Source organism: Drosophila gunungcola, unplaced genomic scaffold (genome assembly GCF_025200985.1).
Source record: "Drosophila gunungcola strain Sukarami unplaced genomic scaffold, Dgunungcola_SK_2 000105F, whole genome shotgun sequence".
In the NCBI taxonomy this organism is placed as follows: Eukaryota; Metazoa; Arthropoda; class Insecta; order Diptera; family Drosophilidae; genus Drosophila; species Drosophila gunungcola.
In genome coordinates this window covers 209,714-235,148 of record NW_026453267.1, presented here as the reverse complement: position 1 = coordinate 235,148, position 25,435 = coordinate 209,714, and the positions used below count along the sequence as shown (strand labels likewise).

The following is a 25,435-nucleotide window of genomic DNA, read 5'->3' as shown; positions in this document are numbered from 1 at the left end:
AGAACTCTAAAACGCCTTTTTAAGTTTGGGTGAAGCTTTGAAAAAATTCTAAAATATATGTACATTAACAAAATAAAATAAAAAAAAAATAATTTTTTTCTTTAATTCTAGCTGTAACGTATAAATTTCTGCAATGTTTAAAAACAAGGAAGTTATCATGTTTTGTTCTATATGTTCACCTACTACATCTTTAGCCATTTTATTTTGACTAAATTGTAACTATTAAATTGTAATATTTAATAAATCGAAAGCAATTTTCGAAAGTAAATAATTGTTTCTCTGACAGTTTGATAATATGGTCTTCCGATTCCAGTGCCCCTTTGCACAAAAAAAAACGGCTTTCGCTTGAAAAATCTGTATATAACCCCTCAATATAAAGTATAAATTTCTGCTATATAATGTATTAATATTTTGCAAATATGTTTAAAAGTTATCATTTTTTGTTCTATATGTTCACCTATTACATCTTTAGACATTTGATTTTGACTAAATTGTAAGTATTTTCGATCGGTAATAAATCGAAAGCGATTTTCGAAAGTAATTATTGTTTCTCTGACAGTTTTATAATATAGCCTTTCGATTCCAATGTCCTTTTGCAAAAAAAAAAACGGCTTTCGCTTGAGAAAATCAACACTTTTTATTGAAATATAAAACTAAATACGTGGCTCAGTCGATGGTTTATCAGACACCGGGAGGGCAGCATCGCCCTACCGATTGCGAGGCGCAACTTAGCGGCGGATATCCGTACCGAAGGACCAAGACGAGCCGGCAGGGGGGGGAAATGGCGTTCGATTCGGGCCTACGAGATGAACGTGGAATTGTCGCCATTGGCAGTGACCGGGGCGAACTGGACGAGCGCCTTGATGCGGCGCAGCAGCGAGGCGTTGAAGCCCCTGCACTTGGTCGCGTAGTCCTCGCTGGCCGTGATTAGCTGCGTGCAGAAGGTCTCGTTGAAGGTGGAGATGAGCAGCTGCTTGAGCTGCAGGATCTCGTCCTGCGAGGCATTCAGCACGGACACATTGCCGTTGCCGTTGTCCAGGAGACTCTCGTTGATGGCGTTGCGGTTCTCGTTGGCATAGACAACGGCGTTGCGCAGGTAGAAGTCCAGGTGGATCCACAGCAAGTACAGATTCTGCTCGGCAATGAAGACGGCCTGCATCAGTTCGCTGCGCTTCTCGTTGTGCCGCTGGCTCAAGTCCAGATAGCTTTGCTTGCCTGTGGATTACATTAGGTTTAGTTGTGGCCACACAAGTGGATTGGGATTGGGATTGGGATTGGGATAGACAACTCACCATTGGGACCAAAGCTGATGTTCGGCAGGGAGGCGCGCTGCTGCAGCAGATTGTCGGTAATGGACTTCTGCGAGAGGTAATAGCCGATGGAGCCCTTCAGCTGGTTGAGGATGGTGTGCATGACGGCCGTCAGCTTCTTGCTGTCCATTTTGCCAGTCCTGTGAAAGATTTAGAAAGATTTAAACGTAAGCTATTAACTTATTTCCAAACTGGGAAGGTTAATTAAAGTAAACATCAATGGTTTTTAAAGATTTGTATAAGAAATGCACTTTATCTCTTAAAGAAAAACGCTTTTAAGCCAGGGACTGTAAATATTAGTTATTACTATTGTTTTTTGTAAACAAAATCCATGACTTAAAATCGAAGCGCCATGTTGATCCTCTTTGGTCAATCTATCCAATCCTTCAAGACTTTTAAATGAATTGTTTTTATAATATACTTTTAAAATAATAATTATTTTTGCAAAAAAAAAAAATGTATTTAAAAAAATAATGATTAAGCAATAATAATAACAAATTAAAACTAATTTGAGAACTGATGATAGTTTTGAATATGCCCGTTTTGCGTATCCTTAGTTATCACTTCAGAAAAAATTACAAATATAACTTTTCGAAATATTGATTATTATAGAACATTATGTACAAAAATAATTTTTCAAAAATATCGTCGAAACTCTGCACACAAAATCGCAGTTTCAAAATGAGTTTTGTTTTACTTGTATAACAAAAAAATTAAAATAAAGAGCTTTAAAAATTAGTATTTTAAATTTCATTTTGAGCAAAAAAATAAAAATATCCATAATCATGATTTTTAAGTGTTTTTTAAATCAAAACTTACAGCGGCGTCACGTCGTTGATCATGGTCGTGAGCAAGAACTTGGAGGTCATGCTGTCCTTCACGTGGCTGGTGACCGCGTTGCGGCAGTAGAGCGACAGGTTGGCGGCGATGTCCAGGAAGAACTTGATGCGCAGCGTTTTGGAGCCCTCGCCTCCGGCCAGATCGTTGCCCTCCTGCTGTTGCAGCTGCTGATGCTTCTGCTGGTGATGGTGATGGTGATGGTGGTGATCCTGCTCCTGGTCCTGCTGCAGCATGCGCCGAATGGTGGCCTCGCTGACGGAGAAGCGGCCAAAGACGACGATCATCAGCTGCTGCAGGCGTCCCAATCGGTTGCGCAGCTCCAGGTCGTTCTCCACATCGAGGCTGTCCTCCAGAGCGGTCACCTCGTGCGTATTGGTGCGGGCAAACAGATTGGTGATGGCGGCCAGCTGCTGCAGGTGGCCCAGGTCCATGAACGGTGTGGCCGTGCGCAGCATCGCCTCCACCATGTCGATGTGGGCGAACAGGAAGTTGAGCACCTGCAAAGCAGCCGAATTGTTGCGCGACCCCAGCGAGTTGACAATGGCATCGCAGAGGGCCAGTGCCGGCAGCAGGATGGCACGGAAACGCTCGTCGATGGCCGGCAGAAAGGTTGGCGGCTCGTTGCGCTTCAGTTCGCTGGCCTTGAGGTCGGGCTGCAGGTCGTAGACGCGCATGTTGGACAGCACGCCCAATGCCCGCTCGGCGAGCAGGAGGCGGGCGCCCACGCCCGTGTTCGCCATGCGCGTGAGGAAGGCCATCCGCGACTCGTACACGTACAGCGGACGCAGATGGTCCGGCACAGGCTGCAGGATGCCGCACAGCGCCTCGCTCGACTTGCCCAGGCTGTCCAGCATGTGCTTGAGGTAGCCCCGCATCGCCACGAAGTCGCACAGCGTGCTCACCGCCTCCAGCTCGGAGATCATGTCCAGGCAGGCCAGCGCCAGCATCCGGCACTATACTATGTTAAACTTATAATTTTTTCAAAATAGTCAAAAATGTAATGACTATTTTAGCCAAGCTCTTTAAATGAAAGAATCTAAAACAAAATAGGCTTTCATTTTGGTTTAAGAATAGAACAGGGACTGTACATAATTATAATTACTATTGTTTTTTGTAAAAAAAAAAATCCACGACTCAAAATCAAAGCGCTCTTTGGCCAATCTATCCAATTCTGCTAGACTTTTAAATTAATTGTTTATATAAGCTAATACTATGTTAAACTTTTAATTTTTTCAAAATAGTAGAAAATTGAATGACTATTTTAGCCAAGCTCTTCAAATGAAAGAATCTAAAACAAAATAAAATAAAACTTTTTATCAGACTATGCCTTTATTTATTGAGAAACTATTTGCTTGGACCTTCCTGTCATTTTGCCAACCTCTTAAATTTAAATAATCTAAAACCAAATCGGTTTGCATTTTGGTTTAAAAAAAGTTCAGTTCATGCGACTATACTTCCAAATGAAGAATAAATAAAATAAAACAGAACTTTTTGACAGACATATTACTTTATTTGCTTGATTCGGAATCGGAATTGGGCCCTTCCTGACACGAGGCATCGACTGGTTCCCAGGAGGTTCTCACAATTCTCTGATTCTAGCAGTGCTGACATTCGTCAGTTAAAGGATCCTACAATGATGGTTTACATTTGCGATTTCTTGCGACACGGACTTTTTGGTCTTGAACACCTTTGTTGGACCCACGGGCTTTGGCACTGGACCTCGGCTTGGCACCCTTCTTCACCTTCTTCACCTTCTTCCCCTTCACCTTCTTCCCGGGCCTGGAGCATTTTGGCTTGCTCATGGCGTTCTTGGGCTTGAGATTGAGATTGAGATTGAGATTTAGATTGAGATTGGGCTTGGGCTTGGCATTGGACTTGGTCTTGGTCTTGGACTTGGTTTTGGAGTTGGGCTTGGGCTTCAACACAGCCTTGCGTTTCGAGGTCCTCTTCTTGGCTGCCACATTCGTCTTCCTGGCTGGCACTTTAGCGCACTGATGAACCCTCTTCTCGGGTTGGCATTCAGCGCCAGTGTTGGCGAAGGTAACTGATCTTAAATCCATTTCTTCTGTACAACTTCGCAATGACACCCCAGACATGGTTTTATCGTAAAACGAAATTTTGTTTATAAATATAAAAAAGCGAAAAAAAAGTTACTGATAATTTTTTTCAAGTTAGTGAAAAGTGTGTGTGCTTCGTGCGAGACTACGATACGAACTGAATATATGTTGCCCTGAGCAGAGCAACGTGAAATTTGGGTTTGATTGAAGAGTCACAGATTGCTATGTCCTTGTTTTTTCTTGGTAACAACTAGTAAAATACCTGGCATAGGTTTTTTGTCTATATAAACAGAGTACAGAGTACATAATGCATAACAGCCCAGCGGCTTCCTTGGCAAGCCCGACGACCAGAAGAACTCTAAAACGCCTTTTTAAGTTTGGGTGAAGCTTTGAAAAAATTCTAAAATATATGTACACCGCCTGGTGCGCTGGACGTGTCCACCGCTGGCCAGGATGCAGTTGCACACGCTCGCAGCTCTGGCCGCTCCGATCCTCCAGCGGGACGTGTGTGCCTTCAGTGCGCTGGTGGACGTCATGGTGGCCCTCATGGAGGATGCTGTCGATCCTGGTCTGGTTAATCTTCAGCTCCTGGATCAGATCGCTGCCGTCTACCGACTGGATCACATGGAGGTCTATGCACGCTGCCAGCAGCAGGGCATCTCCATGCGTTTCTACCAGATCTTTGGCCTCCATCTGCATCGATTGCACGGCATTTGCCCCGGGATGGTGCAGCACATGGTCGAGGACCTGGCCGAGCCCTACTGGGCCCTGGACGAGCTTAAGGTGGAGCTATGGCTGTACATCCTGCTGCAGCGTTGGCTGGACGCTGGGCAGCCGCTGGTCAGCGAACTGGACGTGGAGCACTTTCAGTTTTCGGCCGACATACGTCGTTATTACGCCACATTAAGCTTAGAGGAGCGGCAGGAGATTGGCCAGCAGCTGTATGAATCCCAGGCCATACGCTCCAGCGTCCTCAAGATGATGAGCAGCAAGCGCCATTGGAGTCTCCAGCTCGCCGCTCGTCTGGTAGCCTTGCAACCGCTGCTCAAGGAGCCGGGATTGCAGCTGGATGAGCTAGTGCAGCGCTGCTCGGCGGCGCACTCCAGTAACCAGGAGCCGGGCTTGGTGCTGGGCCTGAAACGACTGATCGGCGAACGGGGCAGACTGGAGCGTAAGCACTGGCTGCCACTGCTGAACTACGCCCTGCGGCTCGTGGAGCCCGTCCAGCCGGTCTACCTGCGTCACCAGGCTGCCCAATTGTGCCAGTTGCTCGCGCGCAGCGGCTTGAAGGACCAAATTGGCCTGGGTTCGGCCAACGTGGACGTGGAGCTGGTTGGACGCTTTGCCAGACTGGTGCTGCTCCTGCTGCTGGACGAGGCCGAATGGGTGCGACACTGGGCTGCCCAACTGGTGTGCAGCACTGAATTTAGGAGCGAATTTGGTGGGCAGCAGGAAGCCAAGTCGAGGGGGGACATCCTGCCCAGTGCCGTGACTCTGGAGTTCCTCGAAATGGTGGTGGGCAGTGTGGAGCAGCAAGCCGGCCAGCCGGTGTTTCTGTTGCGTCTCTTCCAACTCATCGCCGAGCCTTTCCTGGCCACCGAAGCCAAGGACGACTCCGAGCAAGTGCAACTGCAGGAGGACGGCGAAGTGGAGGTGTTCGACAAGCAGGAGATCAACCTGTACTGCGAGCCGCTGCTGGTGCTCTGCGAGCTAGCCGCCGCCTTTCGGGCGCAGTTTGGCGACAGCGAGGAGCTGATGGCCACCATCAATGCCCTGGCACTGCCCTCGTATCTAAGTTCAATCCAAGAGCATTTGATGTGTGCAAGTTAATATTAATATATAACTTATTGATTAAGAACTATACGTCTTTTTAGCAAGAAACTCGAATGTTTAAGAAACCAATTGAAATGTGTTACAAAAAAGGTTTTAATTTCATTTGAGTTTAACTTATTTGTTAAGCAATATAGACAAGTTTTCAAGTTAGAAATGAATATATATTGTACATACAATTTGACTACATGATGTTTTTTATTTATTTACATGCTTTTTATATGTATAAGTAATAAAATAATAATGTATTATGGCAAAAGATGTTTCTGTAAAAATTGTAGAAAAAATAAATTATTAACTGAATTATTTATTTAGAAATTTTTAGAAATCGGAAAACGAAATCCTTGAGTACTGAAGTTAAGAACGGACTCAAAAACTGAAATAGAAAGAGACAGCAGCACAAAGGAAACGGAAATACTCCAAACCGTTTATTATTTTCATAAGAACCTAAACTTGTTTATACCTATTATTACAATCATGTTCAAAAAAAATGGTTTCGGGAAAAACACGTTTAAAAGTTTAAGTCCCAATGAAGCCATTAAAACACTTTTTATGCAAAAACATATTCTGCATATGTTATAGGAGCGATAAATACAAATAAAAAAAAAAAATTTTGATATTTGAAAAGCCCAATGTCGCTTGTCTATTTTTTCCCACTTCTAGTTTTAAAGGTAAAGGGAACTTCGAAAAAAAATTGTAAAATCTGAGCTACTTTTAAATTTATTTTTTTTTAATGCAAGGAATCGTTTGACCGCGATTTTTATACCCTTGCAGAGGGTATTATAATTTCAGTCAGAAGTTTGCAACGCAGTGAAGGAGACGTTTCCCTATAAAGTATATATATTCTTGAACAGCATCACTAGTAGAGTCGATCTAGCCATGTCCGTCTGTCCGTCTGTCCTTCCGTTTATATGCAAACTAGTCTCTCAGTTTTAAAGCTATCTGCATGAAACTTTCCCAAAAGTTGTCTTTCTATTGCAGGTAGTATATAAGTCGAAACGAGCCGGATCGGACGACTATAGCATATAGCTCCCATAGGAACAATCGGAAAAATAAATGAAAAAAAATTATAACTTTGCTGTTTTTTAATTTTTTGTTTAGTTCTTCGACATATAGTAATGGTAAAATATTTCCGATTTACGGTTTAAATTTCATCAAAATCGGACGACTATAGCATATAGCTCCCATAGGAACAATCGGAAAAATAAATGAAAAAAAGTATAACTTTTCTGTTTTTTAATTTTTTGTTTAGTTCTTCGAGATATAGTAATGGTTTAATATTTCAGAATTACGGTTTTAATTTCATCAAAATCGGACGACTATAGCATATAGCTCCCATAGGAACAATCGGAAAAATAAATGCAAAAAAATTATAACTTTTCTGTTTTTCAATTTTTTGTTTAGTTCTTTGACATATAGCAATGTTTAATTATTTTAGAATTATGGTATAAATTTTATCAAAATCGGACGTCTATAGCATATAGCTCCCATAGAAAAAATAAAAAATATATAAAATAACTATCTAATAATTGAGCTGCAAATCATCATAGTTTCAATGTTTTCAAAAGTATTTAATTAATGCAATAGCTGCAAGGGTATATGAACTTCGGCTTGCCGAAGTTTGCTTTCCTTCTTGTTAAAATATGTTTAGTAAACATATGTAATAATAAAAAATTTAATGTAAATTTTTACCAAGCTCTTAAAATGAAAGAATCTAAAACAAAATAGGCTTTCATTTTAGTTTAAGAAAAAAACAGGGACTGTAAATAATTATAATTACTATTGTTTTTTGTAAAAAAAGAAACCCACGACTCAAAATCAAAGCGCCCTGTTGATCTTCTTTGGCCAATCTATCCAATTCTGCTAGACTTTTAAATTAATTGTTTATATAAGCTAATACTATGTTAAACTTTTAATTTTTTCAAAATAGTAGAAAATTGAATGACTATTTTAGCCAAGCTCTTCAAATGAAAGAATCTAAAACAAAATAAAATAAAAACTTTTTATCAGACTATGCCTTTATTTATTGAGAAACTATTTGCTTGGACCTTCCTGTCATTTTGGCAACCTCTTAAATTTAAATAATCTAAAACCAAATCGGTTTGCATTTTGGTTTAAAAAAAGTTCAGTTCATGCGACTATACTTCCAAATGAAGAATAAATAAAATAAAACAGAACTTTTTGACAGACATATTACTTTATTTTCTTGATTCGGAATCGGAATTGGGCCCTTCCTGACACGAGGCATCGACTGGTTCCCAGGAGGTTCTCACAATTCTCTGATTCTAGCAGTGCTGGCATTCGTCAGTTAAAGGATCCTACAATGATGGTTTACATTTGCGATTTCTTGCGACACGGACTTTTTGGTCTTGAACACCTTTGTTGGACCCACGGGCTTTGGCACTGGACCTCGGCTTGGCACCCTTCTTCACCTTCTTCACCTTCTTCCCCTTCACCTTCTTCCCGGGCCTGGAGCATTTTGGCTTGCTCATGGCGTTCTTGGGCTTGAGATTGAGATTGAGATTTAGATTGAGATTGGGCTTGGGCTTGGCATTGGACTTGGTCTTGGTCTTGGTCTTGGACTTGGTTTTGGAGTTGGGCTTGGGCTTCAACACAGCCTTGCGTTTCGTGGTCCTCTTCTTGGCTGCCACATTCGTCTTCCTGGCTGGCACTTTAGCGCACTGATGAACCCTCTTCTCGGGTTGGCATTCAGCGCCAGTGTTGGCGAAGGTAACTGATCTTAAATCCATTTCTTCTGTACAACTTCGCAATGACACCCCAGACATGGTTTTATCGTAAAACGAAATTTTGTTTATAAATATAAAAAAGCGAAAAAAAAGTTACTGATAATTTTTTTCAAGTTAGTGAAAAGTGTGTGTGCTTCGTGCGAGACTACGATACGAACTGAATGTATGTTGCCCTGAGCAGAGCAACGTGAAATTTGGGTTTGATTGAAGAGTCACAGATTGCTATGTCCTTGTTTTTTATTGGTAACAACTAGTAAAATACCTGGCATAGGTTTTTTGTCTATATAAACAGAGTACATAATGCATAACAGCCCAGCGGCTTCCTTGGCAAGCCCGACGACCAGAAGAACTCTAAAACGCCTTTTTAAGTTTGGGTGAAGCTTTGAAAAAATTCTAAAATATATGTACATTAACAAAATAAAATAAAAAAAATAAATTTTTTTTTAATTCTAGCTGTAACGTATAAATTTCTGCAATGTTTAAAAACAAGGAAGTTATCATGTTTTGTTCTATATGTTCACCTACTACATCTTTAGCCATTTTATTTTGACTAAATTGTAATATTTAATAAATCGAAAGCAATTTTCGAAAGTAAATAATTGTTTCTCTGACAGTTTGATAATATGGTCTTCCGATTCCAGTGCCCCTTTGCACAAAAAAAAACGGCTTTCGCTTGAAAAAATCTGTATATAACCCCTCAATATAAAGTATAAATTTCTGCTATATAATGTATTAATATTTTGCAAATATGTTTAAAAACAAGGAAGTTATCATTTTTTGTTCTATATGTTCACCTATTACATCTTTAGACATTTGATTTTGACTAAATTGTAAGTATTTTCGATCGGTAATAAATCGAAAGCGATTTTCGAAAGTAATTATTGTTTCTCTGACAGTTTTATAATATAGCCTTTCGATTCCAGTGTCCTTTTGCATAAAAAAAACGGCTTTCGCTTGAGAAAATCAACACTTTTTATTGAAATATAAAACTAAATACGTGGCTCAGTCGATGGTTTATCAGACACCGGGAGGGCAGCATCGCCCTACCGATTGCGAGGCGCAACTTAGCGGCGGATATCCGTACCGAAGGACCAAGACGAGCCGGCAGGGGGGGGAAATGGCGTTCGATTCGGGCCTACGAGATGAACGTGGAATTGTCGCCATTGGCAGTGACCGGGGCGAACTGGACGAGCGCCTTGATGCGGCGCAGCAGCGAGGCGTTGAAGCCCCTGCACTTGGTCGCGTAGTCCTCGCTGGCCGTGATTAGCTGCGTGCAGAAGGTCTCGTTGAAGGTGGAGATGAGCAGCTGCTTGAGCTGCAGGATCTCGTCCTGCGAGGCATTCAGCACGGACACATTGCCGTTGCCGTTGTCCAGGAGACTCTCGTTGATGGCGTTGCGGTTCTCGTTGGCATAGACAACGGCGTTGCGCAGGTAGAAGTCCAGGTGGATCCACAGCAAGTACAGATTCTGCTCGGCAATGAAGACGGCCTGCATCAGTTCGCTGCGCTTCTCGTTGTGCCGCTGGCTCAAGTCCAGATAGCTTTGCTTGCCTGTGGATTACATTAGGTTTAGTTGTGGCCACACAAGTGGATTGGGATTGGGATTGGGATAGACAACTCACCATTGGGACCAAAGCTGATGTTCGGCAGGGAGGCGCGCTGCTGCAGCAGATTGTCGGCAATGGACTTCTGCGAGAGGTAATAGCCGATGGAGCCCTTCAGCTGGTTGAGGATGGTGTGCATGACGGCCGTCAGCTTCTTGCTGTCCATTTTGCCAGTCCTGTGAAAGATTTAGAAAGATTTAAACGTAAGCTATTAACTTATTTCCAAACTGGGAAGGTTAATTAAAGTAAACATCAATGGTTTTTAAAGATTTGTATAAGAAATGCACTTTATCTCTTAAAGAAAAACGCTTTTAAGCCAGGGACTGTAAATATTAGTTATTACTATTGTTTTTTGTAAACAAAATCCATGACTTAAAATCGAAGCGCCATGTTGATCCTCTTTGGTCAATCTATCCAATTCTTTAAGACTTTTAAATGAATTGTTTTTATAATATGCTTTTGAAATAATAATTATTTTTGAAAAAAAAAATTATTTAAAAAATAATGATTAACCAATAATAATAACAAATTAAAACTAATTTGAGAACTGATGATAGTTTTGAATATGCCCGTTTTGCGTATCCTTAGTTACCACTTCAGAAAAAATTACAAACATAACTTTTCGAAATATTGGTTATTATAGAACATTATATACAAAAATAATTTTTCAAAAATATCGTCGAAACTCTGCACACAAAAATCGCAGTTTTAACATGAGTTTTGTTTTACTTGTATAACAAAAAATAAATATATTTTAAATTTCATTTTGAGCAAAAAAATAAAAATAACCTCATGATTTTTAAGTGTTTTTTAAATGATCGAATTGTTTTATCATAAAAAATGATTGTTCTAGAAATATATTTTGAAAATCTACAAAAATTTCATTAACGCATGAGTTCGTTCCCTGTTTTAATATTATTAATATGGGGGACTTCCAAAAAACCTTTTCGAATCAATTCAAAGTCTGAACAAATTTACTTTAGCCCACAGAACAACTACAAATTCTTCATGACAAAGACAATCAAACCTGCTAAAGATTTTGGGAAAAATACCTCTGTTAAAGAAATAAAGGGCCTTGAAAACGAGGGTACCATTTAAGTTTAACTTGACCTACAAAATACTTAAGGTGCACGGCCTAAGGTACGTTTTTAAGGTAATTTTTTCAAAATAAGCATACCTACTTTAAAAGACATGTTTAGTCCATTATGCGTTAAATTAAGGGAGGTAGGGTTTTAAAAAACAAAAATGTTTGGTAGTTTTTGCGCTACGATATTCAAACTCTAGAAATGGCATTCGTGGAAAAATCAACTTAGTTTTTCTTGCTCGAAAGCCCAACATGAAAACAAACTTGATGTTCAAGTCGCTTAGACCACTGTAACTTTGCCAGTTTTACTCGAAATCTTGGCCCAACCATCTCATAAGTTTGTAGATTAAAAATGTAAATAAATTAAAAAAAACCCTAACCCTTAAGTACATTTTTCTAAAATCAAGAAGTGTAGCTGGTGAAAACTTACAGCGGCGTCACGTCGTTGATCATGGTCGTGAGCAAGAACTTGGAGGTCATGCTGTCCTTCACGTGGCTGGTGACCGCGTTGCGGCAGTAGAGCGACAGGTTGGCGGCGATGTCCAGAAAGAACTTGATGCGCAGCGTTTTGGAGCCCTCGCCTCCGGCCAGATCGTTGCCCTCCTGCTGTTGCAGCTGCTGATGCTTCTGCTGGTGATGGTGATGGTGGTGATCCTGCTCCTGGTCCTGCTGCAGCATGCGCCGAATGGTGGCCTCGCTGACGGAGAAGCGGCCAAAGACGACGATCATCAGCTGCTGCAGGCGTCCCAATCGGTTGCGCAGCTCCAGGTCGTTCTCCACATCGAGGCTGTCCTCCAGAGCGGTCACCTCGTGCGTATTGGTGCGGGCAAACAGATTGGTGATGGCGGCCAGCTGCTGCAGGTGGCCCAGGTCCATGAACGGTGTGGCCGTGCGCAGCATCGCCTCCACCATGTCGATGTGGGCGAACAGGAAGTTGAGCACCTGCAAAGCAGCCGAATTGTTGCGCGACCCCAGCGAGTTGACAATGGCATCGCAGAGGGCCAGTGCCGGCAGCAGGATGGCACGGAAACGCTCGTCGATGGCCGGCAGAAAGGTTGGCGGCTCGTTGCGCTTCAGTTCGCTGGCCTTGAGGTCGGGCTGCAGGTCGTAGACGCGCATGTTGGACAGCACGCCCAATGCCCGCTCGGCGAGCAGGAGGCGGGCGCCCACGCCCGTGTTCGCCATGCGCGTGAGGAAGGCCATCCGCGACTCGTACACGTACAGCGGACGCAGATGGTCCGGCACCGGCTGCAGGATGCCGCACAGCGCCTCGCTCGACTTGCCCAGGCTGTCCAGCATGTGCTTGAGGTAGCCCCGCATCGCCACGAAGTCGCACAGCGTGCTCACCGCCTCCAGCTCGGAGATCATGTCCAGGCAGGCCAGCGCCAGCATCCGGCACACATCGTGACCGGTCACCGCATCGTGGCAAATGGTGTCGATCAGCTTCTCGCCGAACGTGCCGATCACGTCCGCGGCCATGGCCGTCAGCCGCCGGCGGTCGTCGCGCCGCACCTCCATGCTGCTCATCCGCGAGCTCTCCTGCCGAGATATCACCCTGCAATGGTATGGAATGGTTGAAGCTTAGTCAGCGGCAGTACAACAAATAATCAAGCTATATCACTTCTATGGTTAAGAGATTTGTTTATTTTGGCATTTTTGAATTACATTTTCAAAGCAATTTTTTTGTCCTCAAAGTGCATTATTTTATTTACATTTAGTATAAGCAGGAATAGTAAGTTATCACTTTTAGAATCAAGTAACTACGCTACCCAAAACGTTTTGCAACGATTACATACAGTTGCGGTCAAAATAATAGTAGTGGGACAATGTAAAGTGCTAAAAATTGAATGTTTAATAATAAACAACCTCTGACATTTTTACGTTTTTCAAAAAAAATAAAAACATTGCCATATATTGTAGTAAATAATTTTATGACAATTTAAGAAAATAACTACAAATTTTCGATTCATCAGCGCTTTGTGTTGGAAAAAAAAATGTTTTCAATATCTTAAATATTTATTATTTAATCTAATACTGATATTTATAATTATAATAAATCTAAAATATAAAAAGTTTTTCAAGCGCTTCTGGCGACCTGTTTTCAACTGCTTTATCCATATACTAAAAAACTACTATTATTTTGACCGCAGCTTTAAAATATTCTTTAAACTTTAGTGCACCGTTTTTAGCACAAAAAAAAAACGTTAGCTTCTATAATATTACAAAAAATGTTTTTAATTGAATAAAAAAATAGAACGATTAAACACACCATTTCTAGTTTTTAGTAGTTTTTAGAGTATTTTGGTTATTTTAATTAAATAATTTTACTTCAAAAATATGAATAATAAAAATTTGTTTCATTTTTTCTATATTTTAGAATATTTTTATATTCACAAGCTTCAAAAAATGTTCATTGAAATATTATGAGTAATTATATGTTAAGAAAATTAATTAAGGCAGCTTAATTCATTTTTCGGATTGACTTGAAATTTGAATTTTACTTATAAAATGGTAAAAAAAATATGTAAATTTAAAATTTTTATACAGTTTATAATAGTTTTATATAAAATATTTATTAAATTATTGTGATTAATTTTTTGTTAAAAAATTATTAAAGCTTCATCAGCTAAACATAGTATTTTGGAAATTGCTGTGGACTGTTTGGTAGTTAGTTGGCAGTACTTACGTTTCCTGGTACTCCAGCTGCTCGTCGGTGCGCAGCCGCTTGGCAATGCGCAGGCAGTTGAGCAGGGCGCTGTAGAGGTTGATGCGCAACTTCTGTGACTTCACCTCGCTGATCATGATCCACTCGACGAGACTCTTGAGGATGAAGCGCAGGTTGCTGCTGTTGGTTCCGGCACCGCCGCTCTCCCTGCCGCTGGCACCTTCGCCATCCGGCGAGCCTGCAAGTCCAGGGCCAATGCACTTCTTGCCCAGCAGCAGCAGCTGCTTGCCCGCCTGCGAGTCGGCGGTGTGGCCATTAAGCAGCGATGGGTCGTCGCTGGATAGATCGTCGGAGCGCTGGTCCTCCACCTGGTAGCAGCAGTATCGCAGGTTGGCCAGCAGCAGCAGCACCGTCTCGCTGACCTGAATCGATATCTCGATGATGGGCTGAATGGGCTGCACCTTGATCAGTATCTTCTCGATGATGTCGACGATGTGCTGGCGACGCAGCGCCACCGGCAGCACAGCCTCGGGCATGCTGCTGAACAGCACCTGGACCAGCTGGCCCCAGGCCTCCATGAAGGCCAGCGTGGCGCAGCGCTGCGTGCGCACGCGATTCACGCTGACGGCGTGCTTCAGCAGCACCGTGATCTCCGCATAGATGGCCTTGCGCTGTCCGCTGACGATGGTGCTCTGCACCAGGCGCAGTTCGTCGTGCAGTATGTCGTGCAGTTTGCGCACATTGATCAGGCTGGTTGGCGAGTCGGCCGATGACTCGCAGTCGCGCAGCAGCTGGGCGGTCAGTTGCGCATCGAAGAACTCCAATCGCGGCTGGCTGAGCGTGTCGTTCTCCAGGACAAGGCAGTCGAGCAGCCGGTTGGCATGCAGTCCCTGCGATGTCTCCTGCAGCAGTGGCGGTTTCAAGGCACTGGCCGCAGCTCCTCCACCCGTACCCGTACCCGTACCCGTACCCGTACCCGTACCCGTACCCGATCCCGATCCCGATCCAGAGCCCGATCCAGAGCCCGAACCGGAGCCATTCATTGATCCTCCACCGACGCCACCGCCACCGCCACCGCCGCCGGGCAACAGATCCATGGCAAAGAAGGGCGCTGACTGCGGCATCAGGCCGTGGCAAAGCTCCATGGGGAGGCCGTGGGCGGAGCGTTGCGCCTCCGAGCCGTTGCCCATCAGCAGGATGTCGCACAGCAGGTTGTAGCGCGTCGTCTGGCCGTGGGTGGCCGCCAGCTTGACGTCGATGGACACACAGTTGAGCAGGTGGCTCATGGCGTGCAGTACATGGTCCTCGCGGTGCTGGCGGAAGGGCAGCGAGTTGAGGTGACGCAGCAGGAAGTCGTTGCACGTCAGCCGGAAGTAGCGCAGGATCGTCTCCGTGGTGCGTCGATTGGCGCAGAGTCCGTGGAACAGGTGGTAGATGCGTTCCACGATCTTGGTCGTGTGCTCGCAGTACTCCTCGCTATGACGCTGTTGCTGTAGGATTAGATCAGAGGCAAGAGAGTGATGAGTACAGCAAGGACAGCATGGCAGCATATCAACGGTCTGGAGGAGTTGAGTTCAAAATTTGGGATACCTCTCACTCAGCTATTCAATTTTAAAGTGTTCCCTTTAGAGCAATTGAGTTTTAGGTGGCGCCATCTACATTTACATTTATCCAAATAACTTTGAAAATATTGGTTGAATTTGGAATATTTTTGTGCGAGTCGGTAGGCATGAACCCAATCAACATGCAAAGCTTAGTTACAAGTTTCTTTCATATGTCAATATCAAAATATTCGCTTTAGGAAAAATTGAGTTTTAGGTAGCGCCATCTACCTCGAATTTTCGAATATCCAACAATTTACTTTTATCCCAATAACTTCGAAAATTTGGGTTGGATTTGGAAAATTGTTGTTTAGGTCAGTAGATATAAACTAAATAAACATGTAAAGCTTAATAACATGCATCTATCACATCTCAAAGTGACATGACAGACTTTTGCGATTTGTGGGAGTGAAATATTAAAAAAAAAACTTGCGCTTAATGAATTGGACCTACTTCAGCTGTATAATTCACAGTCATAAAATAAATAATAATAAAAATGTGATACATTTTTAAACAACTTTAAGGAAAAGATGATCAAAGAAATTACATATATGGTAATAATGCAAATATATCTTTAATTTCTTTGATCAGATCGCTTTTCCAACATGACAAAGATTGAGCTACTCGAACCTTTAATGCCATGAGCATTTTATATCGTTTGAAGATAGAATATATTAAAAAGCTGGGAGCTAAGGTATTCGACTTGAACATTCTTGTAAGCTGATCTACTCAAGCTGTTCTGCTGAAGGGGGAGACTTAGAGTATAGATATGACAGGTAGCACCCACCTCCAAGTACTTCTCGAGGAGCAGCACCAGCGAGTTAACGCACGAACAGTGCATCTCTATGCCCAGCTGCTGCTTCTCGTTGGCCATGAAGTCGCGCAGCACGTCCACGCCGAGCAGAAAGTAGACGAAGTTGGGCAACTGCTGGCTGAGATTCATCTCGAACAGCTGCACGATGGCCTCCTTCAGCTGCAGCTCGATGCGTGCCGGCTTGCGCTCCGGCGCGGCCTCCTCCTCCTCTGGATCCAGGTCAAGTTCCGTCGTCTCCTGTTCCCGCTCCCGCTCCCTGTTGCCCATCCGCTCCCGATCCCGCTCGCGATCCCTCTCGCGATTGCTGTCGCCATCGGCGGCGAAGCCCAGAAACGGAACATGATCGTTGAGGGCCAGCTGGTCGAGCAGCTCGTCGCCGTCGTGCTTGGCCACGCCCACCTCCATCTCCAGGCACTCGACGAATCCCTGCCGGATCTCGAGCTTCTCGTTGCTGCCCTGGGCGTACATGCTGAGTATCTGGGCGGAGACATTGGGCAGCTGGGTGACGGCACTGAGGATCTTGACGGCGGCCAGCGCATGGCGCGGCAGCCAACTATTGTAGGTCACAAACTTGACGATGTTCAGCACATGGTCGGGCTTCCGGCTGCGCGGATTGAGGTCGAGCAGCATGCGATTAAGGCCCGACAGCATGATGGGCGAATTGGCCGCCGAATGGGTCTCGAAGAAGGCATTCTGCTTGGCCAGGCCGGCCTCGAGCAGCAGCAGGGCATAGAGGGTGCACTCCTCGAGCAGCTCCTTGCCGCGGAAGCGGTTGTAGTCGTCCAGCCGCTCGCGCGCCTCCTCCACGATGCGCAGCAGCAGGTGCAGCATGTCGGACTTGACCTGCAGTTGCATCATCACATGGTAGCCGGGATAGGGATGCTCGTCGCGCGCCTCCTGGAAGTCGGAGGCACGCGGACAGTAGGTGGCCAGCAGATAATAGAGCAGCTTGAGGCACTGGGCGCCCACCTGCCACTTCTCGGCGGGATCCTTGTACGCCCGATTGTAGAACTTAAGCAGCACCGATTCCAGCACAAACTTGAGATAGGCATCGTAGCCGGGCTTGCGCGGTCCCACGCCCAAACTCTTGGGCATGTGGCCCGTCATCAGGGTGAGCAGCAGCTGCAGGATGCCGCGCGTCAGCTTGTACTGCTCCAGCCGGCTCTCGTTCTGCTCGATCTCCTCCGCCAGACTGCACTGGCCGTAGTTGCTCGTCACCGGCACGGTGGGTATGATCTGCGAGTCCTCCAAATGGAACCACATGGCACGCGCCGTCTCCTTGGACTTGGCCAAAGCGGCCAGCGTGAACAGGATCTCCGCCTTGAGGAGCAGCGGCGTGGAGCAGGCCACCAGGCCCAGCAGCACCTGCGGTGGCTGCCAGTTGGCCTGCTCGCAGATCATGATGCGCGAGATCTCGTCGTGCTCGGCCACCGCCTGGATGATGCCCATGACGGCCACCAGGTGCTCCGCCTCGCGCTGCGTGATGATGCGCGGCGTGGAGCGACCGCGGTAGATGGTCTCTCCGGCGGCGCTGATGTTGGTGTTGAAATCGTTGCGCATCAAGCTGGGTCAAAGGAAACATAATATTGTCGTTAGAGGTAAATAGTAGTGGTTATAGTCCTAGCCATCCATGTTTTTCAAGACATAGCTCATGGGGCTCATGACGCCAATGAATCATAGCTTGTAACATGATTGATTCATTAGAAATCAGTTTAATTCATGCAGCTAATACAGTGACTTAGCTCACAAAAAAAGGTTCGAATCAAATAGATCCGCTTTTTACGATAAGCTATTCGATTCGATCGAAAGAAAGGGCTCATTGGAATCATAAGATCATGGAATCATGGGCTCGAGTAGCTCAATCTTTCGATCGGAGCTGGGAAATGTCATATTGAAAAGGCACCCTGATTAAATAAATTAGGAATATATTAACGTTATTATTTTATATTTAATTTCTTTGAAAAAGGTCGCTATTAAATTCCTTAATTCAATAATGTTTCACAAGTTCTTCTGGTCACATTTAGTCTGTTCCCTATATAATGATGTATGACCGCGAATTCTTGAGCATTATTATTAATTAAGAAAGTCTAATTTATTGATGTGATTACCAATAATCGCGAAAATGGTATCCTGGATGGAATGCGAGTCCCTAAAATGTTTCTAAGCAATCATTTATTGGCAATCATACCCGCCTTTAAAAATAACAGATTCTACTATATTCAGCTGAAGAATTCGCGCTGATATTCTAAAAACCTGTATTGTAATTGCTATTTTAATTATTTTAAAGAAACAGATTAAGATTTTAAACTTAACTTGTCAATATATAAAGGGATTTAGAACAAATGGGTGGTTAATAATTCTAAATAACATAAACAACAGTTAAAAAAAAAAGAGTTTTCCTCTTGTTCTAAAGAATTCGCGGTTGGTGCTTTAACTTAACAGAAAGTACATTAATTGCAATCGGATATTTTGGGCATGAACCGTGTTAATTTTATAAAAATCGTGTCCTTTGCGCTTCTATTTTGTATGAAGAGTTATAAGAAATAAGTCATGAGCTATAGGAGTCATGAGTGAAAGGAGTCATATGAGTCAGGAGCCATCAGAATGAGATCAAGTTGAACATTTTAAGTGGCCATTCGAGCCAAAAACATTTCCCACATGATTTATTCGAACATATTTTTGTAAATGCGACCCTTTGAGTGACTCCACACATGCCGGGCTCTGCCAGCAGACCGTACTCACTTGTAGTAGTTGGCCAGCGTGGAGAAGAAGTGATCCCAGCTGACCGCATAGGTGCCGGTGGTCACCTGCGGCAGCTTCAGCATATTGAAGGCGCACCGCGCGGCAAACTCGGTGCGCGTGAGGCCGGAAATCATGCGGAGGTAGGACTTGAACAGGGTCTGCGGCAGCAGCTCGCTGGCCAGGCTGATGAACTTGAACAGGGACACCGAACGCGAGGTGTTCTTGAAGGCCGTGGGCAGCAGGACGCCGAAGGTGGCGCCGGTGGGGTCGCTGGGGCCCCAGTACTCGTTGCACAGCTTGATGCTCACCCGCGGATCGCCGTACAGCTTGGCCACGCACAGCATGAGCAGCTCGAAGTTGGAGTCCAGGTTGGGCGGCGGCTCGAGGCCCTCGTTCAGGAAGCTCATCACCGTCCGCGCCGACTCGTCCGCTCGGCCGCGCAGCTCCGACACCTTGGCGTGCATGAAGTCGATGAAGTCGGTGATGAGCAGGTGCAGGCGGCGGTATATGAACTCGGTGCTGCCGGATGAGGAACAGGATAATGGTTAGAGTGTGTCTCCAGGCAAGCAGCTATGTTTGTATTTATTTAGTTGCTTAGTTGATTAATAGATACAGTTGGGCTCAAAATAATAGTAGGAGGAAAATGTAAAGTGCTTAAAAACATAGAACTTTTCTTTTTATTTATTATAATGCTAACTAATAAATAAACAAAATCAAAACCCTTTTTCAAAGAAATGGAAAACTTTTTATAATTCCTTAAAATAACTTTTCGAAATACTGTAGTAAATTTTTTAGCAATTTCAGGAAATAACCATAAATCGTCGTTCATCTGCACTTTGAATTGGAATGAAATTACTGCTAAACTATTTTTGGTTGATATTACCATAGGCCAAAAAAAAATACTATTATTTTGACCGCAACTGTACATAAAAGTAAAAAATTCCATTTCATTTCAGATTTGTTCTTTTTTCATTTTTATACATGTCTAAGGTATAAAGGATATGTTTTAATCATTTCATATACTTAATTTGCACATTAGCAACTCTAAAATTAGAAGTCATTTTTACAATCTTTAGTATTTGGTTAAATCAAATCTAAATTCTTTTCGAAGGATAGCAAAATTCTTTCTCCAGATTATTAATTTATTTTTGCATCATAGCACTAAACCGTCCTATTATATTTAAGTGCTGTATTTTAAAAGTCTTGTCCAAGTAGAATTGCATTTTGAATAGCCTTATTTTGGTTTCGGTTATAGACACATATAAGCTGCACATGCCATATAAATTTAAGTCGTTTTTTAAGATATCATGATAGGCAGATTAAAGAAAGTGGTTTGAACTCAGCGCTTGAACTTTCTAACTACATTCAATATAGAAAAGTTCATTTAAGCACAGTGCCAGAGGCTGAATCGAAACTCACGTGTAGACCAGGTCCTTCTCGAGCAGCAGGCGGTAGATGAAGCCGAACACCTGGGCGGCCAGGGCCTCGTCGATGAGGATCTCGTCCCGGTTGATGGCGGTGAGGGCGGCGGCCTGCAGTTGGCCGGGGGCGTGGCGCAGGCTGGCCAGCGTCAGTCCGAAGCTGTAGGTGATGATGGCGTCGAGGCGCGGCGATTGCCAGCTGCCCTGCGCGTAGAGGGCCTCCAGGAAGCTCTTGGCGAACTCCGGATCGCTGAGGATGGGCAGGCGGGCTGTGTGCGGATTGATGTACTCGGTGATCAGCAGCACGGAGGTGTCGTACGCATACAGCAGGGCCATCAGCATGACGAGGGTCACGTCATCGATGTTCCCATCGGCATCGGTGGTCTTCCGGCTGGCCAATTGTTGCATCAGCCGGATGGCAATGGGGCGTGGCAGACCGCGCTGGGCGGACCAATGGAACAGGGCCATCGCAAGTGCCCGCTGGATGTCCTCGTAGAGGCCCAGCACCTGGTTCTGGTGCTTCTTGGAGCCGAAGGCGCGATTTTTGGTCAGCAGTATGCACTGAAAGACGATTGCAGTTTTAAAATATGTGTTCATTTTCGGGGGCCAGAGCTTGAAACATGTATGTATTTCACTGGCTTGTGAAATAGGCCATCTCCCTTGGTTTTCAGTAAAATCAAAAATTGAGTTTGCCCTTATCCTATGGACCATAAGTGGGCAACAGGAGGGAGTACTGGGGGTTGATATTATAGGTGGGAAATGCAATATTACTAATCTAAAATTAACCAAAGCTTATAAGTCATACCTTTTTTACAATCTTTAGGATTCGATTAAATTTAAAAAAAAATGTTTTTAATAATAACCACCAACTAATACTTTTCCTTCAGCAATTATTAAACATAATCGTACGATTTCCATGATTATAAATCCCTCAGAAATAGAAGAAATAATACTGAGGGTTGATATTATAGGAATGCAATCTTACTAAAAAAAAAAACACATGCTGATTTAAATCTTAAATTACTCAAAGTTAATAAGTCAAACCTTTTTTACAATCTTAAAGATTTAATTAAATTAAAAAAAATATTGCTGATAAATAAATACTACCAGCTTATCCTATTTCTATGAATGTAAAACAAGATAGAATACTGACTATTGATTTTATAAGAAAGGAATAACATTTAACATGCTAATTAAGTTTCTAAATATAATTTTATAACTGCCTAATTATAATAACAGGTTGATATTATAGAAAACCACATGCTGATTAAGTTGTTTAATACAATTTTAAATCTGGCTAAATTGCAAGTAGTTAAGCTATCTAATTGACCAGCTGGAAAATTTGTTTAAGTTTAAACATATTTTTGAATATAAATACTACATGTTTTTCAACTGCTTTAGCATTTCATTGAGAGTAAAACACTTTAAAAACAATATTTAATACTGAGGGTTGATTGAAAGGAGGTAAATAAAATATAATAATGAACAAACTACAAATTAGGTTGTTAAATACAAATTCATATCTGGTCAAATTGAAGGTAATGAAGCTACCTATTTGAGCAGCTAAAAAATTTGTTTAAATTTAAAATCTTTGATAAAGTAAATCCAACTGCTTTAGCATCTATAAAACAGTCGTTTGATTTCATTGAATGCAAAACTCTTAAAAAACAAGATAGAATTCTGAGGGTTGATATTAATGAATAAATATTATGAATAAACTACACTACATATCTGAAAATTGCAAGCAGTGAAGCTATCTTTTTTGACTAGCTTAAATATTTGTTTAAATTTATATATCTTTCTGCATCTACTACTAAATACAGCTATAAAACATAGTCGTTCGATTTCTTTAAATATAGAAAATCCTTAAAAAACCGTTTCTATCGTTCCTATAACAGCAGTAAGTTTAAAACTTGATTAATTATGAACTTCTAAGAAAGAGTTCCCTCTCAAAAACGCACCTCCTTGTCGAGGTCCATCTCCTCGAGCAGCTCCAGCAGGCGTCCCAGTATGTTTGAGTCGTCCACCAGGCTCTGTGCATAGTTGGTGACCAGGCAGGTGACCTATTTTTTTGTTATATATCGAAAGCATGGGTTACTCCTCGATCCCAATGCGCTGAATGGACCTCGCACTCACCTCCCTGGGCAGCTCGGTGCTCCAGGAGACGCCGCTGACCGTCTGAAACATGTCGCGCAGGGTGCAGCTAATGGCCTTCCGTCCGTCGTAGTAGAGGAGCACCGCCACCAGGCCCCTGGGCAGGCCGGGATGATGGAGCTGCTGCCGCTGGGCGGTGCAGAGCAGCTCCACGGCGAACACCTCGTCCAGGTCGAACATGTCCGAGAGGATGAGGGCCTCGTCGACGAGGTCCTGCGACAGTTTGATCTTTCGCGACTGTCCTGGCAGTGGGATGCCCTCGTTGAGGGCACTTCTCAGATGGCCACGGCTCTTCTCGTTCTTGGCCTGTCGAATCCAAAGCAATGGGTTATTAAATCTGTAATAGTTTGTTTGGGACATTGGCCACTCTCTACCCACCGGATTGCGCAGGAAGTTGGTGAAGCTGTGCTTGTACTTCTTGAGGCACAGCTCCAGGTCCGAGGTGACGCCACTGGGATTGGCCACCGCCGCCTGGAAAACGCTGTACAGATGCTTGTACGGCGTCCACATGTCCTCGGTCACACCTACGAACAGCGGAATTGGGGTCAAGCGGGCCCAGCCATAGACTATCCAGTGACCCGGACCAGGCGGTCCCGGACACCTTACTCACCATCCATTTCACTTGGTTTCGCAGTTCTCTCGAGCCGGCGGCGCAACAGTATGGCAACAGTATAAAACGCGGCAAGCTATTTCGATTTAAGGCAAACCATCGATGCCGATTTCGATTGGTCGGGTCGGGTCGGGTCGGGTTGGGAACTTGGGTGGTTCGCAACTTGGATTTCCCAACGGGGATGTTACAAATAAACACTTCTGTTATAGCCTAGTTACACTCACGTGTAGACGCAATGACGCAACATAAGCACTTCTGTTATAGCCCAGTTACACTCACGCAACATTGTCGTTCACACATGACAGACGCAAGTATGTGCTTGAAGGAAACCGGCGGTTGGCTAACAAATGTGCTGGCTAAAACCTTGGCAGTGATGAATTTCATTAGATAAAACATTTATGCAGTACGCTTTGTGTACTTTAAAAGGCTACCTTCAAGAGTTTGTACGTATTTAAGGGGTTACAAATAACGACGCAGCTAGGGTCTTAAAATCTTCATTTTCCTACTAGAAATGTTTAAAATCACATAGGTTCTATCGATTTGATTCACCTGTAAAACATTTATAAATTATTTTAAAAAATGTACCCTCCGAATGGGTATGCCATGCATGTTGCCACAACCCTCTGTGAGAGTTGTATTAATAAAGAAAAAAGTGTTTGTTTTATTTAAATTCCATCTGCTAATGACACGATTGCATTTAGTTTTGCAACATCGGGTCGCAACAACTTTTTAAACAACTATGGTATAACATATTTTTAATCCCAAACTTTTGTTCATAGTTCAATAGCAAATATTTTGAATTTTGAATAATTCACATACTTTACTAAGTAAGAAATAGCCTATAATCAGCCACGAAATAATAATTCAAGCAATTGACTGTGGGTTTCATAATAAATATATATGATAAACAAAAAAGTTCTAGCAATTTATAAAAAATTATAAACGAGTTAAAGTTTTTTATTATAGATTCACTTAAAATGTTGCAATTATTTGTGAGTTGAAAGAAATAAACAAGTTGGTTTGGGAAACGTTTTTCAATATCAAGAATAATGAGTTCAACTATAATTAAAACATTTTAAGCTTGAAAACTGTCATTTGTTGAAAGCCACGGAAAAGTTCAATACAAAGTGCTTACAAGAAGCAGAGAATATTAGATATTAGGTTTATGAACAGTTTGATAATATTTAAAAATTATGTTTAGTGCTTACTAACTTTAATCTAAAAGATACCAAAAATCTTAGATTCAGTTTTTTTATACTGAAATGTTTTTAAGCTAAATATAGGCAAAAATTTCGAAAATCATTTCTAAAGAAAGTAACGGACTTTCCAGTGCTCCTCTGGTAACACTTCCGACATCGAGTTGGCAGCTCTTCGTTGCAATTCATTTTCCGCCTTTGCGACTACGGTCACACCACACACAACTTCAGTGCGGCGCGGGCGGGGCGTTTTTCGTGAAAATCTACGCACGGACTTTTCGTAGTTTCCCGATAGTACCATCCGTTTGTTTTGTTCCGCTTTTTTTTCTGTTCGACTTGACCGCCGATCCCAGTTGGCAGTCGAACGCAGTGCCCAGTGTCCAATTCGAGTTGTTAGTGAATCACCAAATGGCAGTTAACTGGGGAAACTCCTTCTTTGTGGGATGCTGGCTGCCAATGCAAATGCACTCGGCGCGGCGCAACACCAACAACAAAACGGCCGAATAACTACAACGTTTATTCATATTCAAATTCATTCAAAAAGGACAATATATAGCAATTGGTAATCGAGTTCGTTTAAGAATCATTCAAATTGGAATTGAAATTGGAACGGGAGTTGGAGTTGGGAGAGTCACAGTGCAAGTGTGTGGGGGTAGCAGTCACACAGACACACGCATACAGTGCCGCCAGTGCATAAAACTCCAAATTCGGCTCTCTTCGTTTTTATTATTCTCTCTCCCGTTCGTTCGCCCACGCAACG

At 43.2% G+C, this 25,435-nt stretch overlaps 2 protein-coding genes across 2 annotated transcripts; both read right to left on the bottom strand.

Annotated features, from left to right (window-relative positions):
* Positions 1-612: 612 nt before the first annotated feature.
* LOC128265262 (nuclear pore complex protein Nup205-like) lies at positions 613-3,130 on the bottom strand. Its single transcript, XM_053001144.1, has 3 exons — positions 2,130-3,130; positions 1,293-1,450; positions 613-1,215 (listed from the first exon to the last, which is right to left on the bottom strand). Exons 1-3 carry the CDS (start codon positions 3,095-3,097, stop codon positions 800-802), a joined length of 1,542 nt encoding a protein of 513 aa, XP_052857104.1. The 5' UTR covers positions 3,098-3,130; the 3' UTR covers positions 613-799.
* A 6,602-nt stretch (positions 3,131-9,732) lies between these two features.
* LOC128265261 (nuclear pore complex protein Nup205) lies at positions 9,733-23,623 on the bottom strand. The gene is made up of 11 exons (XM_053001143.1): positions 23,480-23,623; positions 23,248-23,393; positions 22,852-23,175; positions 22,677-22,778; positions 20,714-21,276; positions 19,295-19,813; positions 16,526-18,116; positions 14,159-15,627; positions 11,903-13,027; positions 10,407-10,564; positions 9,733-10,335 (listed from the first exon to the last, which is right to left on the bottom strand). Exons 1-11 carry the CDS (start codon positions 23,484-23,486, stop codon positions 9,920-9,922), a joined length of 6,420 nt encoding a protein of 2,139 aa, XP_052857103.1. The 5' UTR covers positions 23,487-23,623; the 3' UTR covers positions 9,733-9,919.
* Between the last annotated feature and the right edge of the window lie 1,812 nt (positions 23,624-25,435).